Raw genomic sequence first — 27948 nt, 5'->3', positions numbered from 1 at the left:
GAAGAAAGGATCCTGCACTGCAGCAGGAGGTACTCAGGTTAGATTTGGCAGAACTTCCCTGATGGCATAGAGGGCCATTAAACACAAGGATGGAAGAGGGAGTGGAGGGAGGGACAGTTGTCCCTAGAGGCAGTAATTAACTATATTTTCAAATGTCCCTGAGACAGTATGCTCGGTGGGACCCTTTCCTCACTTCAAGATCTTGACCAAAGCAGCTGATTGTGAAGCCCCTACCCCGATCCACACCTGCCTCACATACTCAGCACAAGAAGCAGGGCCTAGCTCCGTACTGACCAGGCCAGAGAAGGTGACAGGGGAAGGGGTCCCCCAGTGCACAGAGACACACTGCCCAGTGGTACCACTTTGATCCAGAAACACCTGACAGAGGGTCGAGAGTCAGTCACCGAGTGAGGGAAGGAGGTCTCTGAGCAACTAAAAAGCACTGACATCTTTCCGGTCCCCCTGGGGCCAGAACCCCACCTACTGGAGCTGGCTTTCCTGGGTCTGCGAGGAGGACCAGGGTGGCCCTGACTACAGATGTCCAGGAGAAGGACCGCTGGGAGTGCAAACCCTTAAGACATATACAAGGATGGCCTCTAAGTCTCCGGCAACTTGACAAAAGAGCATTTGGAAGTATCTCCACGGAGGGCTACAGCTGTACCCCATACATCCTCATGCGCACGCAAAGGACTCACACCCCTAGCCCACCCGGCACACACAGGCAAGGAACATGCAGGGGCTTCTTGGCCCAAGGAGCCCTTGACATTTCCGGATACCTGTTGGCCCTCTGCTCCTCTCTTCAATCCCCCAGATGGCCTGCTGCCTTCTCTTTGGAAAGTCCAGGGTCCTTTGATGGGGGGAGGTGGAGAGGCTGACCCACAGCAGCTTGGCGTGCCTTCGACAGGGCAGCAGTGCCCCGACAGCCAAGGACCTCCCCAACTCCACCCCACAGGCACCCCTGTATCCGGGCAGGTACCACCCGCCCCCACCAGCCATCTCCCTCTCCGGGTGCCTGAAGCCAAGGGGGAGCCGCACCCTCCCCACTCTCCCGCTCTGCCTCCTGGTCCCAGAGAACCGCCCCCCCAACTGCCCAGCCCGGAAACAATCACCCTTTGAGAAAGGCTGCCAAGCCGGGCGCCAGGAACGGCCTGGATGGAGGCGGGGTGGGGGTTGGAGGGCTTTAACTCCCGAGAGCGAGGCCTGGCGGTGTCGCCCCGCCCGCAGCCCAGCTCCAGCGCCAGGGACCGGGGCCGCCTCGGCCGGGGAGGGCGCGAGGGTGGTACCACTCCGGGGTCCTTCCCTCCTCGCGCCCCGCCTCAGCCCGCGAGGGTGGTACCGACCATCCGCTGTGCGGGTCCCGCCGGCTGCTTGCTCTCGCTCGGGGCGGGGGCGGGGCGGGCAGCGGAGGCGGGGCGGGCGCGGGGCGGGCAGCGGGGGCGGGGCAGGCGCGAGGCGGAGGCGGGGCTGGCGGCGCTGTCACAGACGCGGCCGCCCGGGCGCATCCGCCGCCACCGAGGGGACTCCGCGCCGGCCCGGTCGGCTGGGCTCCGGCCGCGCGCCCCGGTGCCCGCGCCTCCGCCCTGCGCCCGGGCCTGCCCGCCCCGCTCTTCTCTGCGCCCCCGGCCTCCCCGCCCGGCTCCCCGCCCCGCGCCCCCCCGCGCGCTCCCGGGCTCGGCCGCCGCCTCGCCGAGCGCAGAAGGGCCGGGCCGGGCCGGGCCGGGGCGGCGGGCGGGCGGGCGGCGCGGACCCCGCAGCGATGAAGGGGCCGCCGGGGGCCCGCAACCCGAGAGCCCCCGGGGCTGGAGGCGCGCGCGGCCCGGGCCAACAGCCTGGGGGCGCCGGGGCCGGCGCGTAGGGGCCGCCACCGCGATGGAGCGCGCCGGGGACGATCCGGACTCGTCGCCGCAGGTCAGTGCCCCCGCTGCCGCGCACAGAGCCCCTTTATGCCTCCGCATCGGTCCCCGCGCCATGTCCTCCCGGGCGCGTATGCGCGCGCCCGTGTGTGTGTGTGTGTGTGTGTGTGCGCGCGCGTGTGTGTGGCTGTGCGTGCAGTGGGGCGGCTGGGGAGCCAGCTGGGGACCCGGCCGGGGCGGAAGGCGCTGCCGCCGCCGAGGGGCTGTGAAACCAAACCTGGGCAATGCCTGCCCTCCTCGGGCCGGCGGGAAGGGGAAGCTGGTTCTCGGCAGCTTCCAACAACCGGCCGGGCTCTTAGCTCGCTGGTTCCTCCCTCCCCACCTCAGCAGGTGGTTCCCGGTGGCCGGGAGTCGGGGGCCAGCACCCGCCGCAGCGGCTCCCCAGCGTCGTCCCCCAGCTCTGAGGCTCCAGCCACTGGCAAGTTAAGTCTCTGAAGCTCTGCCGGGAGGCTGAGGGGCTGAGCGGTGGCGAGGGGACCCAGCGTCCTTAGGACGTTCAGTGCAGGGGGCGGGGGAGGCACGACCAAGTTCACCACCCGCCCTCCGCCCCCGGGCTCCGGCCTGGGGTCCTGGTCCCTCCCAAGCCAGAGCCCGCAACTTCCGAGAAGGAACAAGAGAGGTGAGGCAGGAGGGACTGGAGTAGGTGCCCGGGGACAGCCTGGGACCCAGCAGCTGAGGTCGGAGAGACCGCACCCACCCAGACACAGATGTGTAAACAAGGCCCTAACCGGCCCCCCTGCCCCGTCCTCCCCTGGCCAGGCCTAGTCTCAGCTGGGCACCGTTTGCCTGTATTCTTGTAGAAACTGGGTCTCAGGGGCTCCGGGGAGCTCTCTGTGCTGGACGCTGAAGCCAGCCTTGCGGACGGTCGGTCGCCCCAGGCTGGTGGGGACAGCTCTTCCTGCGTGGGTACCGGTCTGGGTGGGGTACCCAGCGGGAGCTTGGGCTGTGCAACATGTACCAGTTCAAAGGACTGGGCGCGGATGTCCCAGTACAGAGCCTGTGGCGCCTCCGGTGTGGTTGTGTGGAAACGGGGCACAGCTGCCTAACTTACTGGCGTCGTGGGGCGGGTGGCTTCACAGTACGGGGGCTCCAGGGTCCTCTGAGATTTGCCTTCTGTCCCTCGCATCTCCCTGCCTCACCACAGAGATTGAGACATTTCCTCCCAAACCTGCTTAGCTGGTGACTGCTACTGCCCTTACTGGGCCAGACATCAAGTCCTCCTCTTCCTTTGTTTGGAACAAAGACCCTTCCCCATGAGACCTTCAAAGAGACTATCCATTGTGCCCAGTTCATGCCCGTCACCCCCAAAGGTTCTGGAGCTGCATGCACTCCCCTCTGCCCCTTTGGGTGGGAGCGGGAAGTCTTGCCCAGGTTATGGAACAGGGAGGGTTGATGGATTTGTGCCCCATTCAGCACCGGCGCCGAGTGGCTTGCTGTGCACATTTCTGTACCTGACCCGCAGATGCTGGGGAATCCTTCCTTGTTCACGCCTGTTGGAGGCTCACGGGTGCTGGGCTGAATACATGCACAGAGGTTTCTGGACCAGCAGGCACTGACCGTCCACCTGAAGCACGGGGACAGGCAGAGACCAGGGCCTCCAGAGGAAGATGCCGGTGGGGCCCGCCCTGTCCCCGGCATCGGGCCTCTGGACAGACCTGCATTTTCCCACCGTAGTTTTGAAGGGCGAGGGGTGAGGGGCCCCAAGCGGCTGTACCTCTCTGGTCGTGAGCACAGCGTATGAGGCAGGGCAGGAGCGTTGCAAGCGTGGCGGGTATGGAAGGGTGAGCTGCCCCGAGCCAGGCTCTGGGATCAGGGAGCGTGTTGGTTCAGCTTTGGCTGGAGGAGGGGGCTGAGCTGGAGTGGAGGTGCCTGAGCGCTCCCCTCGGCTGAGAACTGAAGGGGAAGAGAGGCAGGGCTCGGGAAGAGAGAGTCTGAGGCCGGCAGGGAAGCGCGAGAGACAGCAGACAAAGACACAGAGGCACCGACGACGGGGCCCAGTGGCACAGGTGGGCCAGCCTCGGGCCTCCTTCCAGGATGCCCCCGGCGGCAGCCATCAGCCAGGGCAGGAGGCCCTCCGTGGAGCAGGGGGCCGGCCTTCCCGAGGCTCGGATGAACGTGGGGTTCAGAGGGAGGTCCTCAGGCAGAAGGGGGGCAGGCTGTGAGATCTGGGACTCTCAGGGAGACCCATCCCTTGGTGCCTTGGTGCCTGCCCCACACCCCTCCCGGCCCCGGGGTACAGTGGACTCTGAGGGATCCAGCACCTGGGGAGAAGGAAAAGGAAAACCTCCTTCCTGCATCTCCAGGCCTCCAGGCCAGAAGGCCTTTGGGGACCCTGCTGAGAGCGTGGGGTGGGGGGCGGGGAGGTAGTGCCGTGCAGGGCACAGGCTTGGCCAGGCTGGGGCAGCCTCAGCCCCTCTGTGACCAGCTGGGTGGATTTCGGGAAAAGCGGAGCCCTCTAAGCCCTGGTTTCCCGAAGGCCCATAAATCCAGGAGCCCCTCCCACCAGGCTGTTTGTAGGTGAAGTGCTCGATGGATGTTACTGTAACGTCTGCATTTCGCTCACCTCCCCACCTTCTTCTGGGATCTGGATGGCTCTAGAATTTGGAGTAGCAATTCTCTGGCCCACTCTGGGGCCGGTCACATTGGCCTTGTTGCCGGCTCTCCCCTCAGACTCCCAGACTCTGGGCCTTGTCCAGCCCCTGCCGTGCCTCTGCATCGAGACATGCTTGGTGTCCCCTTGCCGAGCGGCAGCAACATGGGTCCCGTGTCTAATCGGTGGTCAGTGTGGTCACTGCACGTCTCAGACAGTGGTTGTCCCAAAAATTCCACACAACTGACGAGAACCCCAGGCCAGTGGCCTCTTGGTATCGGTGCTAGAAGCTGGCAAGGTGGGCGGAAGTTGCTCAAAAGCCCCCTTCCACACACATTCACTGAGCACCTACTGTGTCCCAGGCTCTGGGCCAGTGCTGGGGACGTAAAGCATCAAACAATCCAAAATCAAATCAGGTTTTCTGTTTAGCTTTAGGAGGAAGGACTGTGTGGGTTGCTTTTTTTTTTTTTCCGCAGCTACAGCAAATTTACTTTTCTAATGAGGTTTAGCTCCAGCCAATATTAAAATGAATCTGTACTCTCTGAGCACACCAGCTGACAGCAGGATAGCGGCCTTCCAGCCAAGCGCCTGGCAGGGATTAGGGCTTTGCCACCGATAAACCCAAAAGTGGGGAGTCTCAGTCTGGACCTCCAGGAGTTGGCTGGATTGGGGATGAGCCTTGCCTGCAGTGTTAGAGCCGTGAGCAGGGTTTCTCCTGCCCTGCAGGTAGAAGACGTGAGCCGTTATTATTGCTTCGTGAGGAGGGGGGAGGGAAGCAGGGGGAGCAGAGACCAGAGGGCAGGGCTGCGGGTATTAGGAGGGGACCCGGTGTGCGGGTCCTTGCTGACCCCCGTGCAAGCCTGGCCGCATGCGGTCTCCTCCCCCTCACTTCTCTCCGTCTTGCTTCCTTCTGCGTGAAGTAGTTGAACAATCTGTCCTCTGAGGCCGTGAGTCTCTTAAGGCTGCGGACTCTGGGCTGTTCATTTAACCAGCGCTCAGAAGCCTTAGAGCCCAACACTGGACATGGGGCGGGCTGCTTTCCCTCCCTGGTGGGCACCCCGCAGCCACACCGGCCACATTTCAAGAGCGCAGTAGCACACATGGCCTGTGGCCACCATATTGGATGGCACGGATGCACGTAGGACGTGCCCAGCGTCCCCAGGTTCTCCTGGCAAGTGCTGTTCCGGGCGCTACACAGCTGGTTTAGTGAGGCGCTGAGAGCGTGGGCTGCTGGACTCGCGTCCCGGCTCTGCCACGCACAGCTGTGTGGCTTGGGCCATCGCTTAACCTCTCTGTGCCCCACATGTCTTGTCTCTAAGCAGGGATAACAGGATGTTTGTGAGGCAGGGATGAGGATTACAGTTAATCACGTTACTCACTTAGAACGTGAATAGTGCTTTGCTTAGCAATTTTTTTTATTACTCATTTAGTTAAGATTTCACCTAACAGACACTTAGGGAACAGCCTACTTTGCGCCAGGCGTGCCGAGGGGCCCAGCGTGTGGCCTTGCTTCCGTCTCCCAGCCACCCTGAGTCTCAGTTTCCTCCGCTGTGATGGGGACGTGGCCGGTTAATAAGCCCTGCACCACGCTGCAGGGACAGAAAATGAGGTGGGGCAGAAAACACTGCCGGATCCACAGGGAAGCAGACGCACCTCCCACCAAAGAGCATTTCCTCAGCCCCCGTGTGTTCAAAGTAGAAGGAGAAAATGAGGTTCCGGCCTCCGCCAGCATCTCGGTGGGGACGTGAGGGCTCTGCCTGGGCTCCCGGCCCTGGACCTGAGGGAAGGAGCCCTGGGCCAGCGGAGCGAGAGGGGCCCTGGGCCAGACGGGATTAGCGGTCAGCTGGCTGAGCCCGGTGCCAGGCCCAGCTGTGTCGGCCGCCCTGTGGGTGACAGAATCTCAGGAGCCTCTGTCTCCTCATCTGAAATGAAAGGAGCAGGAAGCATGTGAACACTTCCCGCCGCGATTATACCGCTTCCCTTGGTAAGCTCTGCATGACGGACGCCCCAGGAGCAGGAGGCAGGGGTGGGGAGCCCACCAGCCCAGAAGGCAGAGGGAAGAGGGAACGGACCTGGGAGCAGGAATTCGCATCCGTAGCCATGGGCTAGCGGTGAGGCCAGCAGACGGTCTGGGCTGTGATTAGGGTTCTGTGGCTGTAGGTGCTTCCTTCTTTCTACAGTTAAGGAAGCCGGTGCCCAGGGAGGGTCCACTCCTGTTTCAGGTCACACAGCACTTTGGTGCCTGGTCCCAGACTGTGACCTGAGTCTCCCAACGCCCACCCCTCCCTCTCTCGGGTCCCCTGTGCTCTTGCAGGACAGAGACAGGCAGCGGGGCCACAGGAGCAGCCCCCCAGGCTCGGGGTAGGAGGCCCACACTGAGAGCCGGACTCCGTTCCCCCACCAGCCGGCACAGGCCTTCGCTCTCCTCTCCTCCCATGATAGCTGGCCCAGGAGGACCCAGCTAAACTATCCTGACAGGGCCCCAGGGAAGGTCAGCTGGTTCAGGCCACAGGCAACGCATTAAAAATACACACGAAACCTTAATTAAGCCAGTGAATCATCAGCCTGCATGGTATGTGCGTGCACACTCTGACCAGAGGGGCGAGGTCAGCCTGGAAATCCTCAGGCTGGGTGAGCCATCGGGGCCCTCGCTGGCTCGAGACCGGTTCTGGGGGCTCGCAGCTCCACTCAGCCCAGACCCGAAGCCCTGGGTCCCCATTAGCTGATTGGGGACCCCCGGGTGGCCTCTGCAGCCTGAGGAAATCCAGGCTCCTCCTCAGCGCCCTCCCCCGTCACTGACCCGATGCCCTTGGAGGTCAGAGTGGACTCGGGGTGTCAGGCTGCACCCCTGGAGGCCCAGCTACTGGAAGGTGCGGCCAGTGGAGTGGCCACACCAGGCCTCCGGGGAAGCCCTCCCTGCACAGCACAGAGCAGGACGGGCCGGCTCACGGCGGGGCTGCCCGTTGGGCCCCGGGCCCGCTCTGCTCCCGGGCGGCTCTGCCTGGGTTGCCGTACTGCCTCTGAGCAGGCTCTGTTCTTTCCTTTTCCCCTCAGAAAGCTTCTGAACTAAAGCCGAAGCATTACTCACCTAACTCATCACCTGCCAATATTAACTTTCTCTCCCTCCTGTAAATCTCCCTCTCAGAACCAGCATTCCAGCCTCCACCCCTCCCCACACCCAAGACTGGAGACCCAGCAGGCTGCTTTGCGTGTGCATGCCTGTGTGTTTGAGTGTGTGCATGCATGCATATGAGTGCACGTGTGTGCGTGCATGCGTGTGAGTGCACGTGTGTGTGTTTGAGTGTGTGCATGCATGCATATGTGAGTGCACGTGTGTGAGTGCACGTGTGTGCATGCATGCATATGTGTGAGTGCACGTGTGTGAGTGCACGTGTGTGTGTGTGTGTGTGTGTGCATTCCATCCTCTGGCCACGTCTTGCTCACTTCTAGCAGCTCATCTGGAACCCCTGGGGTTGCGTCCCCCAGGCGTGCCCTGTGCGTATATCCTCATGGTAACGCTCCCAAGTGACAGCCAGCAGGAGGGTCACGCGCTGGGACCACACACAGGTGCCCACCCAGCCCCACTGCAAGGAAAGCCCTCTTATGCCCCCCCACTGTCTGGATGTGTCATTGCTGACCCATCTAACCAGAACTTCTGGGTGACAGGTTCGTTTTTGTAGTTAAAAAAAGAAAAACATGTAAAGTAAAATTAAAATGTACCATCTTAACCGATTTTAAGTGCTTACTGGCATTAAGTACGTTCGTGGTGTCATGCCACCATCCATCTCCAGAACTTTTTCGTCTTGCAAACTGGAAAGTCTGTACCCTTTAAACCCCCCGCCGCCAGCCCTGACAGCCACCCCTCTGCTTTCTGTGCCTATGAGTCTGACCACTTACCCGCCTCTGTAAGTGGGTCACATGGGCTTGGCCCTGCTGCGCCTGCCCCTCCCTGAGTGCAACGTCCTCCGGGGTCATCACCTCGGAGCAGGGGTCAGGGCTTTGTCCTCGCTCGGGCTGGATCGCACCGTGTGGATGTGTTTTGTCTGCCTGGTCATCAGGCTGGCGGGTCGCTTGATGCCAGACCATGGGGCAGAAGTGGTCAACAGTGGTGCCTCCCCACTGCCCTTCCCTCCGGGAGGCCGCAGACGCCTCTGTGCTCTGAGCACCAGGTGCCATGAGGAGCAGGGAGGACGGAGCCCTGCTTTCCCCCGCGTGTCCCCAGTGCCCAGCCCTCATGACAGTCCCCGGGAGAGTGCGCCTGGCCAGCCGAGAGGTGGGGCAGGAGCTCGCCCGCCGCGTGTCCCCAGTGCCCAGCCCTCGTGACAGTCCCCGGGAGAGTGCGCCTGGCCAGCCGAGAGGTGGGGCAGGAGCTCGCCCGCCGCGTGTCCCCAGTGCCCAGCCCTCATGACAGTCCCCGGGAGAGTGCGCCTGGCCAGCCGAGAGGTGGGGCAGGAGCTCCGCCAAGGACGAGCATGCCAGGCAGAGGTACCAGGTGGGGCCGGTGTAGGGACAGCGTCGCCTGCCCTTCTCCCTCCATACCCCCCACCCGGGACCTGTCCTCGCAGAGCCTGTCCCTGGGCCGGGAGCCCTGCTGACCCAGGAGCCCCTGTGCGCAGGGCCAGCCCCTCTGCACGCAGCTCCGCGGTGCTCAGCCCCGTCTCAGCCGTCGTGCTGCCCTGCTGCCGGCTGTATAATGCACGGCCCGTAAAACAGACAGAGAGTGTCGGCGGGATCTGCCGTCTGGGGGCTGAGTTTAGGGGCCCTCCATCCATGATGCCTCTCGGGGGGGGCATGTGCTGCCCACGCGGGCTCACAGGCCTTCTTGGGCTGGACCCCTGCACCTCCTGCAACACTTTCCCTGAACTGTCTCGCATCAGGCAGTGGGAGCAGCTGGCACACAGGGGAGGGGACGAGGGACCCGGCAGGAGTCACACAGCAAGCAGAGGTGGTGAGAGCGGCTTTCCGGGAGCCCTCGCCTGCTTCCAGGGGGAAAGGGCAGGAAACGAGCAGCCCGGGGTCGATGGCCCCCACCCCCAAGCTCAGCCCGAAGGAGGAGAACCGCAGCTCTGACAGCTCTGGAGACAGGAGGAGAGACTGGGGACCCCTGACCTTCCGAAATCCCCAGTCCTGCCCTGGGTGCGGATCTTGGAGGCTGGGCAGGGACACAGGACGAATGGGGGGGACAAGAAGGTGTCCCAACACCAGGGCAGGCCCAGCTCAGTTTCCGAATCTGTAAAAGAGGAACAGCAAAAGCGGTGCTCGCCCAGGGAGCTGCGTGAGCCCACGGCAGGCAGCCCGCGGCCAGGAGCCCGGACATCCCGTTCATCACACCGCCACGGAGCCCACGCCCTGTGGACCACCCTCCTCGGCACAGCCTTGTCCTTGGGAGGGAGGAATCTGCTAGAAGAACTGCCCAGGGGCCGGTCAGTGCTGACCCAGGAGGGGAGCTGAGGTGCCCTGGCTTCCCCTTCTCTTCCAGACACTTGGACTCGGCTGGATTCAAGCAACATGCCTGCCGCTATGATTTCTATTACAGTTGGCGTCGCCCAGCAACTGTGGTGCTCTCTGTGCGCCAAGTGCCATGATCGTGTTTTCCATGGACCCCTCATTTGATCCCAAAGTGGCCTGGTAAGAGTCACAGAGAAGGGACTCAGTCACAGGGACACTGGTGCAGCCCCTGCTCCGTGTCCGGCCCGGGCCTGGGGTGGATCCAGGGGAGTCCATGGCTTGGGGGCTGCGGACAGACACGAAAACCGACAAGCTCACACAGGATGCGGGCTGGCCGTTCGCTGTGTGGGCACTGAACGCTCAGGCCTGGGAAAGCTTGCGAAGGGGGAGGGATAAGGCCGAGGGCGCAGAGCTCCAGGTGGTCTCCCCCGCTCAGCACCCCACCCCAAACCGCACGCCATCAGCACCAGAGGAAATGGAGGCTGCACAGCCCGAGGGCAGGGGACGGTGCAGTGAGGACAGACTGCCTTTGGCCGCTCACACCCCTCCAGGGCATCCGAATCCCAGCCTCGCCCACAGCCCTGCACAGCCAGCTGTCCTGGCCCAGCCAGGCGTCAGACCCTCAGCTCCAGGGCCAGAACCTCCAGGTTACCCAGCCAGCTTAGTTCTGGTGCCCTGGCCTTGCTGAGACCACATGCCCTGCTCACTGGCCAGCCAGGGTCACCAGGACCTGTGCCAGGCTCCACGCTGTGGACCGTCCTTGCAGCCAGCACTCCACACCCACCAGGCAGTGCAGCCCTGGGCCCTCCTCAGCCTCCCTGGGGCTCCCCAGTGGAGGGGGGTCAAGGAGACCCGGTTGCACCACCCCAGCTCCCGGAGCCCAGGGTGCGAGGGTCCCACAGTCTTCCGCGCTCTGGTGTCCTCAGCCTCGGCAGGGGCGCACCGCTCCCGCCCACGCTGAGCAGCTTGCCAGGAGGGGAGGCCCGCCCGGCCGCCCGCTGGCTCTTGCTGCCCTGGTCCACTAGAAGCTGTTGCCTTTGCTCGTCCGGCCGCCCAGCCCCGCTGTCCATCTCGTATCAGAACCTGCGGAGCGCTCGGCTCCTGCCCCCGCGGGCACTGGCCTGACCCGGTGGGTGTCACTGTGTCCCGAGCTGCCCCACACCTCACAGGATGCTGGGCGAGGCAGCGAGCTGGGCGCTGGCGGGAAAGGCTGGCGTGTTCCATCAAGGGCATTTGCTGCGACCGTATTGGAACCGGGCAGGACCGTGTGCCGGCGGGACCTCGGCCTGTGCCAGGGTGACCTGCCTGCCGGTTCGCTCAGCCTGTGGCCGGGGGGGGCGGGGGGCAGGCGGAGGGCGCAGGGAGACGGTCCTCGGAGCCGCGAGTGGAGTCCTCTGCTCTCCGGGGTCGTGCCGCGGGCACGGAGAAGCCGACCTTGGTCTGCTCGAGAGCTCGTCTTCCGCTGAACGGAGACCCATGCGTGCGCCCACAGATACATGTGCACTCATTCAGATAGGGTGCTGGCACGAGCACACACGCATGCACACGTGTGTGAAGACGTGAACGGGCAGCCTTGTGAAGCCACCCGGAGAGGGTGGCCCCGTGGAGCTCGCAGAATGGACTCAGGCCCAGCCGCACTCCTGGGTGAAACTACAAATTCCACATCCAGGAGGAGGGAGAGCAGGCGCCGCGGCCACTGCCGTCGGGCCAGTCAGATGGTGTCAAGCAGGCGGGGGTGGGGGCACAGTGACAAAGCTGGTACTCGGGGCTCCACAGGGCAAGGGCCTCGTGGCAGCCAGCGGGCCCAGGGACACACAGGCCCCCACGCTGGGCCATGGCAGAGGCCTGGCAAAGGGGGCAGCGGGGGTCAGAGGCCGCAGGGAGGAAGGACATGAGGGGATGCTGGCCGTGAGGGCCGGGCTGGCTGGCTTTTTGGGTCTCTGGGCTCGGCCTGAGACCTGTACCCACGGGGCTGGCCCAGGCCTCGGGGTGGGAGGGGAGTTACCGTCCGATGGACCAAGGCAGGTCTGCCGGCTTCCAGAGCTCTCACGAGCGCTGCAGGGAGGGAAGGCGCCGGGCTGGATGTGGGGTCAGGGACGGTGGTGGCAGAAGGCGGAATGGAAGCAGAGAGGATGCAGTTGGTGGTGGGTGAGGCTGCAGAACCGAGCGCCTCGGGTGCCAGGGAGGGGGACTCAGGAGGTCTTGGGGAGAGCAGGTCAGGGGGGCGGGCCAGGCAGTGGGGTGGACTGTGCAGACAGATCTCGAAGGGAGGCCGTGCAGGAAAGAGCAGGCCCGGCCCGGCATCCGGGCCCGGCCCGGCGGATGCAGGGAGCCGTGGGAACAGCCCGGGATTTCTGTGCTGGCCGCCGAGACGAGGAGGAAGACGCAGCTGCTCTGGGAAGAAAGACGACGGTGGGGTCTCTGCTGTGTTCAAGGCGTCCGTGGAACATTCCAGACACAGAACAGCTCCAGGCTGGAGGAGGGGACTGAGGCCAGAGCGGGCAGGGGGAGGGGGAGGCCACAGGGAGCCCCTCGGGTGTGCCGGCTGCGGGGCCAGACGGGAGCTGAGGTCGGGAAGTGACCTGGCCTCCCTGCTGTGCTGGACAGGCCCTAAGGTGTCCCCGTGACCTCTGACGCCCGCTGTCCATGCCTTCAGTGTGGAGACGCCTGTGACCAGGAGAACGTGGTCAAGGTGATGGGCTTTCCCTCCTGCAGTCTCATAGTGTCCTGGAGGACACGTCCCAGCGGCAGACTTGCCCCGGACGCCCTCTCTGCTGGTCCCAGGGCGTGGGTGGCCGTGTTGGCCGAGGACACGGGGCAGGGAGCTGAGGGCAGTGCCACCCACGGTCCTGTGACTTTGGGGCAGTGGCCTCTGCCGCCCACCCACCCCGAGCGTGGAAGCAAGTGCACCCCGTTCGACCCTCCAGGAGCCCCTGCGCGGGGGACCCCGCACGTCGGCTGGGCTCCTGACCCACGGAAGGTGGAGATGGAGGAGAGCTAAATGGTTAGAGCTGTAAGCACGTGACCACAGGTTAGCTGCGGGAGAACGCAGGGGCACTCGTCTTGGGGACAGTGGCGTTCTCTTAAAAGCTAGCACGGCTGCCAGAAGGGGGCAGGGATGGAGATACAGGGGAGAAGGGGGAAGCGGGGGTCGGGGAGGCAGCTCCTGCCAAGACCAAGCCTCGCCCCAACCCCAGGCCAAGCCGAGGGCCAGAAGCTGGACTCCATGCAGGGGCCGCTCCCCAGTCCACAGATGGCAGAGCCGGGCCCGCCCTCACGGCCCCCCCATCACGCAGGGGAGGACCGCGGCCGCGCCACTCTCTGCCCGCCTGCCCTGGGCTCCCGTCAGCACCTCCCTGCTGGGTGCCCTCCCCGCCCAGCCCTGCACGGCCACCCCAAGACCCTCCATGTGGTGGCTCTCCACGGGGGGCGTTCGGCCCAGCCGGCCACTGTCCGACCGCCCAGCTCTCCATCCGGTCTGTGCCCCTCCGGTCGTTGTCCCCACTTGAGCCGAGCCGCAGGTCCCCCGTGTGCCCCGGGCCCCGCCCAGAGCAGCAGCAGGAAACCCCCCGAATGAAGCCCTCCTGCAAGGAGGCTGTGGGACGAGTGGACACCCTTCTGCCCAAAGACCACGCCGCTGATTTAGGAACTCCAGTAAACCCGCTGGGGCTGATAGCTTGTTCCGTTCAAATTCCTGCAGTGACGCAGGGGGGACCACGCAGACCAGACCCCCATTTTCACTCTTTACTAAGAATCCAAACCTGATCCCAAGGCTATATCTGAAAAACCAAGAAAGAAAACGAGGAAACCACCTCAAACAGACGACCAATGAACTGTGTTTCCTGACTCATGGGCAGAAGAAACCCAAAGCTGTTTCGTGTGGTTTACACCAGGCTGAGCTGGGCTGACGTCCTTCCGCCCCAGCCGGGGCCTGGTCTCCTGGCGAGAAGGGAACGAGATGGCACGAGGCCTGGGGTCCAGGATGCAGGACCCCCGGGGCCCGGCCACCCCTCCTCCTCAGCCCCCACCGTGAAAGCCCGCTGGGAAGCCCCTTCCTGGGGGTGGCCCTAGGGGCCCGGCCTGCAGGCAGGGAGCGCTGTGCATGGGGCACCTGGATGTGAGCAGCTCCGCTGACTCCAGGACCTTGGGCCCTGCCAAGCCTCGGTTTCCGCACGCGTACAGTGGGGATGAAACCTCCCTGCCTGCCTCCCAGGCTGCTGCGGAGATAAAGGACCGGCTTTATGAAGAAACGAACCCCACCTGCGCAGGGCAGCGCTGTGAGCTGCAGGGCCAACCCAGAGCCCTCCTGGGCGTCACGCCCTCCTCGTGGGTGGAAGGAGCTGTGGACCCCTCTGTGTCCAGTCCCCTGCGGGTGGTGGGGACAGGAGCAGGAAGAGGACAGAGATGGTGGGTGGAGAGGCCCCCGTGTCCTGCCCCCTCCCCCGTGGAGCCGGTGTGGGTGCAGTGGCCAGGGAGGAGAGGCCTGGGGCCGCTTAATGGAGTGTGGATTGACTGGACAGGAGCTGATTAGCTCTGGCATCTGGCTTGTCCTGAGCAGCGGCCGCAAGATCAATACTAATCCCTTGATCCCATTAGGGCCCCTGCAGGTCTCGGGGACAGCGTCCAGCCTCCCTCCTGGGCACCGTCTGGGGCTGGAGGGTAGAACTGGCGCCCTAACCGCACCGGCCTGCTGTCTGCTGTTAACCCCGCCCCGTGCCCTGCTTCCTGCAGCCCCTGGCACCCCCGCCCGTCGTCTCACACCACCACCCCGCGCCCCCCGGGCCCTGATAGCTGCTCGGCCCCAGCGGGACTCAGGCTCCCGGTGTCGAGCCCGTGTCTTTCCTCCCGGGCACGGCGGCGCTCTCCTCACCACCTCTCCCCCAGTGACCAGGACCGATGTCCTCAGGGGGCCGGGGGTGCCCTCGGGCGGTCAGTGAGCCAGGCGTCCGTGATGTTGGTTCCCAGCCTGTTTGCAACAGTCCTGCGTGTTCTCCTCATCACAGAACGTGACACAAACCAAGAAACATGAGCTGGAAAGAAAGAAATGTGTCGTTTCTAGGAAAACTAAGTTGAGTGCTCTCAGAAGATTCCATGAGGCGAGTCTAGGGAAAAAGTTCTCCAAATGAGGTGAAGACTGGTGGGAAACATCATAACAATTCTAAAGGATGCAGCGCAGGTTGCTCACCGAGTGTCCCAAGGTCTCGGATCACTTCAGAGAAGTCGGCGCTGAGGCCAAAGGCGGTGTGCCCAGCGGGGCGACTCCCAGAGGGTGGCGAGCTCCCAGGACGGGCCCCAGCCCCGCTCCCCAAGCGGGCAGTGCCACGCTGGCCAGTGAAGAGCGTGTGGTCGGGGACAGGGCCACTGATCGTGCAGTTGTCGGGACACGCGCAGCGTCCGCATCACCTCGAAGGATTCTTCACCCCGCGGCCTCCTGTGACCCGCCACCGTCCCGGGCTTATGGGCACCACGGCTCCTACCCTGCTCCAGAGACGAGGGCTGGGGTGGTCTGTGTGAAACTGACCTCCGCCCCGCCACACACATGCACACGCCATCTCTGCAGCACCTCCCCGAGGGATGGGACGGAGCCGCGCGAAGCCCCTTTCCCTGCTGCAGGGTGGTCCGGGGAATCCAGCAGGGCCTTGCCCACCACCGATGCTGAACCAGTATTTGCTGAATGGAATTAAACCAGCCTCCTCCGCAGGTACTGGGACGCGGGTGAGGTTTTCGTCTGAACCCTGCAGCTCAGGAGGCAGCCTATCCATGCGTTTGGAATCGTCCAGCCTTGAAGCCAACCTCGCCCTGGCCCTGCCTCCCCAGGCCCAGCCTCTCCTGTCCAGCCTGCCCGGCTGCAGCCCAGCCTTGGGCACATCGGGGCCCCCCATCTGGGTCCCAGACACCCCCTGGTTCTCACAGCCCACGACACCCTAAAACCCATAGGCAAATTCCTATAACTAGGTCTCCTCAGACGTGGCCAATCTCCAGGGCTGCTTGGAAAGCTGTTATGCCGGCCTCTTGCTTTGACTTTGGCCTTGAATGCCACCCAAGCCCGTTTTCTCAGCAGAGCCCTGTCTTAACCTGAAGGCGCTAAAATGGCAGAACTGAAACTTCACTGGAACCTGCCAGTCCAGCTGTGTGTGTGCAGAGGAGGGTGGAGGCCGAGGAGGACAAGCAGGGGCCCCGGGGAAGCAGCCAGAGCACCGTCCCGCCCCCTCACGTCCCCTCTGCCATCCCACTGGGCTCACACGCCCCTCAGCACAGCCTTGTCTGTGCCCAGCCAAGGCCCCGCATCTGCACCTGCAGAGGGGCTGGGCGGCGGGGGCCAGTCACGGACACCAACTGCGGTGGCTGGTGGGGAGTCCTGGCCTCAGGGGACACCGGGCCCCCCTCGCCCTCGCCGGCAGGACCGTGCTTCAAGCACCGCAGTCTCCCTGCCGCACCCCTCCTCCTGGCTCTGGGTGCGGCCGAGCCCCTCCTCCATCTTTGCACGGACTCCTCTGCCCATGCCCACCAAGGGCCCAGGGCAGCCCTGGGTCTGCGGCTGCTTGAGCCTGGACCACAGGCAGGCTGCCCACCACCCCTCCAGGGCCGGGCAGGAAAAGTGGGCCGTGGCCAGTGGTCATCCTTGCAGCCCCATCTCAGACGCCTCTGGGTCTCGGTAGCTTCCCCTGCTCCCACCCCAGGCCCCTAACCCCAGGCCCCGTTTCCCTCAGCCCCGCCCCCTGCTGGCCAGCTGGTGCTCTCCAAGGCTGGGGGCTCTCTGTGCTCTGCTTAATAACCGCCTGGTAATTAGCTCCATGATTTTGCTGCTATGCTTATAATAGCCTGCATTAAAGTTATGGGGTTTTCAAGCCGTAATGGCTTCCAGAGTAATTAATGCACAACTGGGTTTATGGCTAAGTTTATTTTTAGAGCTTTTCTGCCCACCCCACCCCCTTCCTTTCATAGTTGCTTTGACCAGATAGACCGGATGGGATCAGAGCCTCCCTCCAGGGCCCCAGCTTCCATTGCTCCTCTTCCCCTCCTAGTCCCCCTCCTGCTCCTGCTCCCCGCAGGGAGGTGCTGGGACCTGCAGGGGGCCTCCCGGAAGGGGCTCTGGGGCCTGACCCTCCTTCCCGAGCTCCTGATGCAGCTCAGACCCAAAGGGCCTGGATTCAGGCCTGGGTCCGCTGCATGCCGACGGTGACTTGGACAAGATGCTGGCCCTCACGGCCTCTGCAAACTCCAGGTGGAAGGGGTCAAGGTCAGCGCCTGCGGCCCAGGCGTTGGGAAGACGGAACGTGGAGTGTCAAGTGCATCTCTGTCCCCACAGACGCTCCCCACCAGCTGTTCTTTGCTCAAACTGCAGCCCGGGTGGCCGAGGGAGGGGCAGGTGCCAGAGGCTGGAGGCTGCCCGAGTGCAGCTACCTGAGTGCCAGGGCAGGCCAGCTCCCCACGGCTCCCCCCCGGAACCAGAGCCTCCCCAAGACCAGGATACCTGGAAAAGCTCCAGGGTGATCACAGGACCAGAGGAGACGTCCCTGCCAGCCCTGCTGGAAGCGCCTCTGACCCCCGTCACGTGGCCTGAGACAGCCCCGCCAAACCGAGGCCCCAACTCAGCCCTTCGCAGCCCTGCCTGTGGCCTTGGAGCAGGGCAGGGGCTGGGCGGGGATGTAGCACGAGCTCACGCGGCACAGGAGACCCAGACAGGCATCCTGGGTGGGACTCTGGGCTCCCACCTGCTCGGGCCACAACAAGGAGCGTGGAGGAGACAGCTCGCACCCCAGGATCATTCCCTGCTCTGTGCCCGCACCGTTTCACCCCGCTGGCAGGGGGGCGGGCCGTGCACCATCTGCCTCCAAGGAGGCTGTGGAGCCTGGGGTGGCAGGGGCAGCGGGGCCACCCCGGGAGACCGCAGCGCCCGTCGCTGGAAGACAACACGGTTCTCGCACCAGGCATGAGGACTGCTGGCAGAGAGAGGCCCAGGCAAGGAGGAGGACGCGCTGCCTCCGAAACGGGAGCCCAGATCCTTCTCGGCCGTGGCTCTCGGCTCCACGGGAGATGGATGCGCGTCTGCCTGGGGCTCCTGGGCAGCGAGCGGCCTCGGGGCTCGGTGTGCCGGTGCTGGGCACTGGGGCGGCCCACACACCGGGACAGGCCAGGGCCGCCCATGGCTGTCCTCCCTCACGCCTCCCCCTGTGGACCCCAGCTGCAACTTGCACGGCACTCAGCTCAGAAGTGAGGAGGAAGGTGAACGTTGGGATGTGACAGTTTCCATGGCGGTTCGGAGGCTGAGCGCCTGTCTCCTGGCACGTGGGCAGCCGGGCCGGAGGGGAACTGTCCCCACAGGGCACCTCTCCTGGAGCCCCTGCTGCTGCCATTTGAGTGCCGTCTCCCCGGGACGTGGCAGCCCCACCGGGAGCACCTCTCCTGGCTGACGCCCAGCTGCAGCGCCCAGCCTCCGCCCTACCTCCGCGGGGGCTTCACGAGAATAGATCCTGCCCGGGTCCACCCCAGCACCGACTCCTTAATCCAGGCTGTGAAATAACCATCTGGGCACAAGCCTGTGACCATCACAGCTGCTAACTCGTTCCGAGTGCTTGCTGTGTCCATCTGGTGCCGGCCCACGGGCTCCACGGGTGTTAACGCATTTAATTCCCAGAAGCCTTGGGAAGTAGGTGCTGATGGCACCCATTTCATAGATGAGAAAACTGAGGCACAGAAGTGAGTTGGGGTTAAACCCAGGCAGGTGTGTCTGAACCCTGAGTGGGCAGCACCCACCGCCACCTGTGAAGACAGAGGCTGGCCGCACCCCACAGGCTGGCAGAAGCCAGGCTCCACCCTGAAAACACGATGCTGTGCCAGCCGGCCCTGCGGGGGCCCGTTCTGCCCAGGTCTCTGGCCGCCACCTCTGCTCTCTCTTGCAGGTGTCCACCCCGCAGGGTTCCTGACCCACCCCAGAAGGCAACCCCCACCAGACTCCGGTAGGGCCGGACTCCGCAGACCTGCTTCGGCAATGGGTGGGTTGTGAGCGTGGTCAGGCCTGCCGGCCAGCATTCAGCTTCCCGCTGCCCCGTGCCCGGCCCACCCGGCCCATTCCTGTTCTTTTCTCCCCTGTGCTCGCCGCTGTCCGCTGCCGCCGCGCAGGTAACGAGGAGCTGTGGGCCCAGCCAGCCTTGGAGATGCCGAAGAGACGGGACATCCTCGCGATTGTCCTCATCGTGCTGCCCTGGACGCTGCTGGTCACCGTGTGGCACCAGAGCACCATCGCGCCCCTGCTCACCGCACACAAGGGTGAGCCCCCGCCCGGCCCCACCTGCCGGGCTTTGCTGATGGGGTGACCACAGCCAGGGCTTCTGGAGTCCTGACTCTCACCCGCTCGGTAGCTGGGGAACCGAGGCCGAGCCAGGCTGATGACCGTACCCTCGGGGGGTGTCTCAGCCCGTTTGGGGCTCTGATGACGCCACACACACAGGCACAGACTCAGGGGCCAACTCTGCACCTGCTCCCAGGACGTGCACCCCGGGAGGGCTCGGGTGGGTGGCCAGGATTCCCGGCCTGCGTTGTTTAAAACCTTTTAGGGCGAGTGTGGTGTTCGCTCCTCTGTTCCTGGTCAGGAAGCCCTGATCCAGTGCCACCTGCTGAAAATAGGCTGGACAGAGGCAAGTCCCCCGAAGCCAGGTTAGAACTGGCTTCTCCTGGCTCCCAGCCCAGAGCTTTTCCCTCTCACACCAGGGCCCCCTGTGCCCCAAACCCGTCCACGTGCCCCTCCCCCCGGGCCTGCCCCTCACTGCCAGTCTAGTCCCACACTCCCCTCTCTGTTCGAGCCCTTCTCCCATGAGAGCCCGGGGAGCCTGATGAAACACAGAGGTGCCCAGGCCCGTCCCAGGGAGAAAGCTGACAGGGCTGGGGTGGGTGGGGGGATGCTGGGAATCGGTGATTTGGGTGCAGGCAGGGCCAAGAGCCACAGTCTGAAGCTGGGCCGCTCCACAGTTACACGTCAGGGCCTGCTCAGCCCCGGTGGGTCCTGAGGCTTCTGTGAGGAAGGGCCAGGCTGAAGATGGCTAAATGCCCACTGCCTGTTGGGGCACCTGGAGCTGGCCTCCTGACGTGTATCCTTTCCTCCCAATCCAGCGCCTCTCCTTGGTGCTTACTTTTTTTTTTTTTTTTTGGCCATGCTGCTGGGCCTGTGGGATCTTAGTTCCCCTACCAGGGATTGAACCCGGGGCCTGGCGGTGAAAGTGCCGAGTCCTAACCCCTGTACCGCCAGTGAAGTCCCTGGCGCTTATCATTTTAGAGTTGTCACCCAACAACACATCACTACATTTACCACATGTAAAGGGACATAATACCACGTGGCTTCCATTCTTGGCAGGGCTCTGGGGTCAGAGACGCCAGGCTGCTTCGCTCAGCACTGCCCTTCCTGCCTGAGGACGGGAACTGGCATCCGCTCTCCCCAGAGCAGCCACGACAGACAGAACGAAGGCAGCAGCAAAGGAAGTTAGGGAGGCCTTAGGACCCAAAGGCAGCAGAAGCCCTGACCCAGCCCTGTCATAGGCACGGAGAACTACCAGGGCACAGACCTGCCAGCGGGGGGGTGATTTGAGCGGCAGAAAGGGATAGGGAGGGGGAGTGACTCTCAGTGTCCTTCCCGGGCCTTGGTTTCCAAAACTTTACTCAGCAGGATAAACTCATCTTTACTTATACCCTGGTCAGAAGCTGCTCTCCTCAAGTTTGTTGTCTTTCACCGTCTGACCCAAAACTCCTCCTGAAAGTCCCCTTGGCTGCCTGCATCTGCACTAGTCTCCCCACCCTGCACCCACGGCCCGGGCACAGGCTCCCACTACCACTGTGTGTCTCGTCGTGGGTGTCTTGTTGGCCTTTGGGAGCTCCCTGGGAGCCGGGAGCACACGTGTCCCCGCCTCAGCGCCCAGCGTCCGACCCCATGCCAGCACCCACACCACGGGCTAACAAGAAACGTGGGAAGGAGGGAGGGGGCGGCAGCTGGCTGGACCCCACTTCGCCCCCTGCAGGTAACCACTCACGCCATCCTCTCCATAGTTGCAAGAAGCCATGAGGAACAGGGCCGCTTACCAGAGATGGTGAGCCTCGGGGCAGAGTTCCGAGCCCTTTAACCCATGTGTAACTCGATAAAGGAGATGCAGGTATTGGCTCCATTTTGCAGTTTCTAAAACTGAGGCACCAGAAGCCAAGCACCCTGCTCATGGCCGTATGGTTAGTACAGAGTGGCGCAGGGTCTGAGCCCAGGCACTCAGATCCCTAGGTCTGTCCTCTGACGCTTGCCACCTCCTGCTGAGATGGTATGAGAGCAGTGAGGGGCCCACAGTCCTTCAAACAGGAAGACACACCTCAGAGAGAAGGGACTCTTTAAGAACAAGCATACCCGTGGGGGCTTCCCTGGTGGCGCAGTGGTTACGAATCCGCCTGCCAATGCAGGGGACACGGGTTCGAGCCCTGGTCCGGGAAGATCCCACATGCCGCGGAGCAACTAAGCCCGTGCACTACAACTACTGAGCCTGCATGCCACAATTACTGAAGCCCGCATGCCACAACTAGTGAAGCCCGAGCACGCTAGAGCCCACACTCTGCAACAAGAGAAGCCACCAGAATGAGAAGCCCGCGCACCACAATGAAGGGTAGCCCCCGCTCGCCGCAATTAGAGAAAGCCTGCGCACAGCAACAAAGACCCAACGCAGCCTAAATAAATAAAAATTTTTTAAAAAATAAATAAAAAATTTTTTAAAAGACATGAATCAACACCATTTAAAAAAAAAAAAAACAATACCCGCAGGCTGATTTCCTCTCATGAGAGGACTGCTGGCTTTGCCCATGGGGAGAATGTCCAGGATGCAAGAGAGAGCTTGGTCATTAGAGCCGCCCCAGCGGGCACAGGGTGCCTTCCGGAGAGAGGGGCGCTTGTCCCTGTGAGTGTGTCACAGAGGCCAGGCCTCTGCCAGGTTTCACACACGCCTCCCCTGGGGTACTTGGGGACACGTGGGCACACACGGCTGCTGGGTGTGGGGATAGGTAGGGTTCCAGGTGGCTGAAAGAGCATGACCAGAGAGTGCAGATGAGGAGACAGACACCAAATCCCAGAAGAGCTGAGATGGGTCTCCACCCTGCCCCTTTGCCCAAATGTGGGAATAAAGTCAGAAACGACAGGCACAGGATTCAAAATTATCTTGCCAGCTATGGGCAACACCCTAGAACAAAATGCAGTAGTTAAGTATCAAATACTGCACCAAGATTCAGAAGCTGGATTACGTAAGCCCCACTTGACTGCACGGTTTGTGAAAAATCGGGGCGAGGTAACCGCAGACTCCTGGGTCCACAGTGCGCTGTAGCCACAACAGCACTAACACTGCCCTCGGGCATGGGAGGCAGTGCCCGGGGCTCTGCAGCCCCAGCCTGTGCGGGGCAGTGCAGTCAGCTCTGGCCAGATGGGAAGGGCATAGGGTGGTGAGGACAGGACACTTTGCCATATAAAACCCAACACAGTTGGGAACCGCGGAGGCAATCTTGGAATTTGGCCAGCTGCCCTCAAATAGCTACAGAGCTGTCAGATGCGAGAAGGAGGGAGAGGTCATTTCTGTGTCATCTCGGGAGTCAGAACTAGCAGAGGGCAGGGGAGGGTGTCAGGCAAGCGGCCTTGACCGCCAGCTTCAGCCCACAGGGCCCCAGGCAGCGATGCGCTGCCGGTCCCGTGGGTGGAGCAGAGGAGAGCCGCACGGGGCGGGGGGACGAGGTCCCTGCAGCGGAGCTGCCCACACCCCCCCTCCAACCCGCAGATGACGGTAGCGACCCCCGGCGCGAGGCACCACCCGGCGCGGACCCCAGGGAGTACTGCATGTCCGACCGCGACATCGTGGAGGTGGTGCGCACCGAGTACGTGTACACGCGGCCCCCGCCCTGGTCCGACACGCTGCCCACCATCCACGTGGTGACGCCCACCTACAGCCGCCCGGTACAGAAGGCTGAGCTGACGCGCTTGGCCAACACACTGCTGCACGTGCCCAACCTGCACTGGCTGGTGGTGGAGGACGCGCCGCACCGCACGCCGCTGACCGCGCGCCTCCTGCGCGACACCGGCCTCAACTACACGCACCTGCACGTGGAGACGCCGCGCAACTACAAGCTGCGCGGGGACGCGCGCGACCCGCGCATCCCGCGGGGCACCATGCAGCGCAACCTGGCCCTGCGCTGGCTGCGTGAGACCTTCCCGCGCAACTCCAGCCAGCCCGGCGTCGTGTACTTCGCGGACGACGACAACACCTACAGCCTGGAGCTCTTTGAGGAGGTGCGCTCCGTGGAAGTATGGGGCCCCAGGGAGGGTGGGGAACGTGGCGCGGCCTTCAGCCCCCGCTGGCGAAGGGGGAGGAGGTCGGCGTCGGGCTGCCAGACTGACCGTAGCCCTGGCCTCTGGGCACATCTGCACGAGGGCTTCCAGCAGAGGGAGAGGGAAAGGGGGTTCCCTGTCGACTCTCTGAGTGTCCTCCGGGTCCGGGAGTCAGGACAGTGGGGGAAGGGAAGGAGTCATTTCAGACTCTAAACTGGGGAGACAGAAGTTTTGCAGCAAAGGACAAAGAGGGCAGGCCACATGACAAGGGGAGTATCAGCTGGTTGGAGGGGTGGCCTTGCCCACAGCCCAGGCATGCTCCTCTGCGGATGCCCGCCCCGAGCAGCCCAGGTGCCCCGACTCCCATCCCTGCCCAGGCGCCCTGACTCTGCTCCCTCTGTAGATGCGCAGCACCAGGAGGGTGTCCGTGTGGCCCGTAGCCTTCGTCGGCGGCCTTCGGTACGAGGCCCCGAGGGTCAATGGGGCCGGGAAGGTGGTCGGCTGGAAGACGGTGTTCGACCCCCACCGGCCGTTTGCCATAGACATGGCGGGCTTTGCGGTCAACCTGCGGCTCCTTCTGCAGCGAAGCCAGGCCTACTTCAAGCTTCGCGGCGTGAAGGGGGGCTACCAGGAAAGCAGCCTCCTGCGAGAACTTGTCACCCTCAGTGACCTGGAGCCCAAGGCAGCCAACTGCACCAAGGTAAGACCCTCGGCAGAGCTGACAGCTGTGATGCAAGCTTTCTCCAGCCCACAAAGCCCTCCCTCTAGATCAGGGAGAAGGAGATAGGGCCCCAAACAGCCTGCGAAGGAGAACCAGCCTCCCAAGACAGCAGTTTATCGCCCTTCAGGAGCCACGCTGACGGCAGGTGGGGGAGCAGGGAGGGGCGACCGGCGAGACAGAGCCCAGGACTGAATCCCTCCCTCACCTCGAAGCAGCTGGGCTCCACGACCCTCCTGCCAGACACACCTCCATGTGTGCACACACATGCACAGACAGGCACACATATACATATGCATGTGCACACATGCACGCATGGCTGGAACGTACATGGGCGTGCATATGCACAACACACAGGCACACATATACATGTGTTCATGCACGCACATGCATGCACATGTACACACACACACACACACACACATGCTGCTTCTAGTTTGGACTTCTCCAGCCAGGGCCTGGGCTGTCACTTAGCTGAGCTGAAGGTCCCAGAACTCTCTCCCTCTGGACCCATCAAGAAATGCAGGGGAGGATGAGAAGCAAGAGGAAATCTTGAGACCTGTTTGTCTCTTTTCTGTAGCTGTAGACTTTCTGTTTCCAACAGATATTTTGAATGCAGCCTATGTACAAAAAGTAAGAATGAGGGGGTAGGTAGAAATAAAGAACAATGGAGAAAATCTTGCTGGAACAAGGGCAGAAGGGGAGGGGGCAGGGGTGGGAGGGCGAGGTCAGAGGCCCGCCCCATGTGGTCTCATGTCTCTGAACACACAGATCCTGGTCTGGCACACACGGACTGAGAAGCCGGTGCTGGTGAACGAGGGGAAAAAAGGCTTCACTGACCCCATGGTGGAGATCTGAGCCCCAGGACACAGGTAGGGGGATGCAGGCAGGTGACGCACCGGGCGGGCCACCCAAGCTTGGATGCAGAGTAAACCTGCCAAGGCTTTTCCTCTTAGTCTTTAATCGTGAAGGTCAGAGCAAATGCCCCATAGAGTGGAGGAGGCATAGCTGAAGTCAACAGGAGCCAGCCTCCCCCCGTGGCTGGGTGGTTCTACCACCAGCTGCTTGGAAGGCCTCACCTTCCAGGCACCGCCTGGTGACAGCTCCCTGTCATCACCACTGTTACCCTGGCCACCAGCCGGTCCCCTTATGAGGCGCTGCTGTGTGGACCCGCCCAGGCTCTGTCTCCTGCAGGTTCCTCTTCCGTCCTGGTGAAAGCGTGGACCGAGGAGCCTGGCCTGACTCCCAAGCTACCACTTTCCTCGGTTTGACCTTTCTTTCTCTAGACCTCAGTTTCTTTGTCTGCAAAATGGGTTGTTGAGGCATCAGGAACAGTCTGGCACATAATAAGTCCTGCCTAAGTGTTGCTATTTTTATTTGTTTGATTTTTTTTTGGCCACGCCACTCAGCTTGCAGATCTTAGTTCCCCAACCAGGGATCAAACCTATGCCCCCTGCAGTGGAAGCACAGAGTCCTAACCACTGGACCGCCAGGGAAGTCCCTTTATTTGGTTAAAACCCTGTATTGCAGTAGGTCACAGGCTCCATCTGTGTTTTAGAGGCAAAGGAATGAGGTTGAGTAAAGCTGAAGTGAATTGTGCCAGGTGATTGGCAAAGCCAGGAATTTTCTATGAGCTTCTCTGTGATCTCATCAGAGGTGGGAACTCAGACGGTGGGACACACCTCTGTCCTCTGGCCTTGGAGTCAGGCTGCAGCTTCTGTATCACCTGGGCAATGGTCCTGCCCACAGGGGACCACAGGGGGTCTGCTTATCTTGTCCCCTGAACTTAGAAAATCACCTCAGTCACTGCCACTGAGACTGTGTCGGGACACAGCATCACTCCCTGCCTCTCCCGCTCCCGGCCTCTCAGTGGGGACCTGGGGGTGGGCTCTGCGGAGCCCCTGGGTGACGCTTAGGGGGCCCAGGATCCAGCGGCTCCCTCACGCCTCCCCCATTCTTCTCCCCCTCACAGGAGCCCCCTTCTCAGACCTGCTCCTGGCCACCTGTGCTCCCCACGCGGGTGGTCCCTCCAAGGCGGACTCCTGTGGAATCGCCGTCACCCTCCTTTCTACTCTGGGGCCTTCAGAGAGACCAGCCTGATGCCAGGACAAAGGACGGAGACCCTAAAGCACAGAAACCCCAGACCTGTTGTTCTGTTCCGTCTGCCCTGGCAGGGCCGGCCGGGGCAGACACCATGGGCCCCAGCCCAGGAGTGATGCCAGGCTGGGAGGGGGCGAAAGACCCCGGCAGTCCAGCAGAGGGCTCCCCGGCTCCCCCTCGAGGCCCCACGACCGCACAGGACACCTGGCCAGGGACTGCGGAAGACGGCAAGCAGCCCCCACGCCCGGCATCAGGAACGAGCTGCTCCGAGACGCAGCCCCTCCGGCCGGCGTTCCTCTGGCTCCTGCTCCGGAGCGGAAGGCTGTCTGTGCTCCCAGCAGGTGGCCAGCCCTGTGTGCGGGGAGTCAGGCTGCCAGCGGGCTGCCCTCCCCGTACCTCAACCTCGTGGAGGGAGCAGAGCGCCTTCCCCGGCTCTCGTCCCAGCGCAAGGAAGGAGGTGGGCCCTCGACCCAGCACAGGGTGTAGACCACACGGCACCTCCCCAACGCCCACTGGGCTCCGGGCCCCTCGCCTGGGCTGGGACTGGGGAGGCAGGAGCCCCCAATCCAGAGCCGTGAGAACCACAGGCCTCAGGGGCTCGAGGGAGCAGGTGGGCCAGGAAGAGAGAGGAGGGGCCCGGGCGGTCCCAGGGCTCCTCCCTGCCCCTGGCTGGGGGACTCTGGATTAGCAGAGGGATTTACAGAAGCAGGCAGAGATGATCTGGACCCTGAGGGCAGGATACCTGAGCACACACTGCTTTGGAAATCATGTGATTTACACACCAAGTGAGAAGTAAAACCTCCCTTCTCCCTAAACTGGGGGCCCGAAGAGCAAGCCGGCCTCATGTCCAGCCGCCCCTCCGCCCCAAAGAAGGAACCGTGCGCGGCCCTCAGCCAGGAGGAGAGGTGCCCGTCTCCCTGGCTTCCCGACGGGGCCGGCCCTCTGCCAGTCTCCACTCACACTCCTGAGCGTTGGAAGCACAATTTTCCTCCCCCGTGGAGGCAGAGGAAGGGCCCGAGCCCGCTGAACAGGTGTTTACTTTTAACCACTAATAGCCCCTACTCCGCTTAGACTCACCGGATGGGCCTGCGGGCCTTGGAGAGCCCACTCCTGGGTGCGTGGATGGGTGGGCGGTGGGCCGCAGCCCAGCGATCTAACATTCACGGAGGAGTATCGGCTGCCTGTTTTGAAGTGGATTTAACTCCTCACCATAGTCACGAAAGCTTCGAGGGAGGGCTCACGTCCCTGAGGGCCCTGAGCCACCTGCAGGACGTCCCACACCCATGGTTGCCTGGGAACCAAGTGGGTGGTGGGGAGGGGAGGGTGGGCGAGGGCGGGCACCGTTGAGCAAGTGAACTCATGCAGGGTACTCCACTGCCTCACGCGCCGGGACCAGCCCCAAACGCGGGGTCAGCTTGGCTGGGCTTGGGCCACCTTGGCCCGAAACCCAGGGCTCGTTTTCAGGAAATTGATAATGAACGACAACATGGTTCCTCTCTTTTTTTTTGGCAGATGCTAGTTCTGTTGTTTTCACCTAATATCCTCTCTTAGCTGCATGTGTATTTATTTATCATTATAACCCTGATGGACCGCAGCTTTCACCTTCATTGGGAATGAGTTTGCTATGAAGCAGAATTGGGCCCATGGCTACAGTTTGTTTTCCAAACGCAGCCTGTTCCCTGCTCGCCCCCGTACAGGAGCGAGGTGGGGGCCGGGGTACGGAGGACAGAGACGGGGAGGGTGGGGCCCCCAAGCTGCACTATCGGGTCTGTTTTAATTTAACTGTATTTAATTTGTTTTGAGATTAAAAGTCAACTATGGTTTTTAACAGTCCTAATCCTCCTCA

At 62.9% G+C, this 27948-nt stretch overlaps 1 protein-coding gene and 1 long non-coding RNA gene across 7 annotated transcripts; one reads left to right on the top strand and one right to left on the bottom strand.

The window, feature by feature from the left end:
- The first annotated feature begins 1543 nt into the window (after positions 1-1543).
- On the top strand, positions 1544-27939 carry B3GAT1 (beta-1,3-glucuronyltransferase 1). 6 transcript variants are annotated; one of them, XM_082342616.1, is made up of 8 exons: positions 1544-1908; positions 9983-10131; positions 18855-18911; positions 19075-19221; positions 22737-23245; positions 23688-23984; positions 24774-24874; positions 25975-27939. In XM_082342616.1, the coding sequence occupies exons 4-7, from the start codon at positions 19110-19112 to the stop codon at positions 24858-24860; spliced, it is 1005 nt and encodes a 334-aa protein (XP_082198742.1). In that variant the 5' UTR covers positions 1544-1908; positions 9983-10131; positions 18855-18911; positions 19075-19109; the 3' UTR covers positions 24861-24874; positions 25975-27939. The 6 variants fall into 6 exon arrangements, with proteins under 6 accessions (XP_082198742.1, XP_082198743.1, XP_082198744.1 ...); XM_082342614.1 differs by having other exon boundaries at positions 1545-1908; positions 18855-18947; XM_082342617.1 differs by lacking the exon at positions 18855-18911.
- Positions 5895-9188, bottom strand: LOC309606070. The gene is made up of 3 exons (XR_014231636.1): positions 9100-9188; positions 8401-8661; positions 5895-6425 (listed from the first exon to the last, which is right to left on the bottom strand). It is a non-coding gene; the product is annotated as an uncharacterized lncRNA (long non-coding RNA).
- Positions 27940-27948: the final 9 nt, after the last annotated feature.

The sequence above is a fragment of the Balaenoptera borealis genome (genome assembly GCF_965194805.1).
Source record: "Balaenoptera borealis genome assembly, chromosome: 11".
NCBI lineage: Eukaryota > Metazoa > Chordata > Mammalia > Artiodactyla > Balaenopteridae > Balaenoptera > Balaenoptera borealis.
The sequence above is the reverse complement of the archived record's forward strand: the minus strand, read 5'-3'. Positions and strand labels throughout refer to the sequence as shown.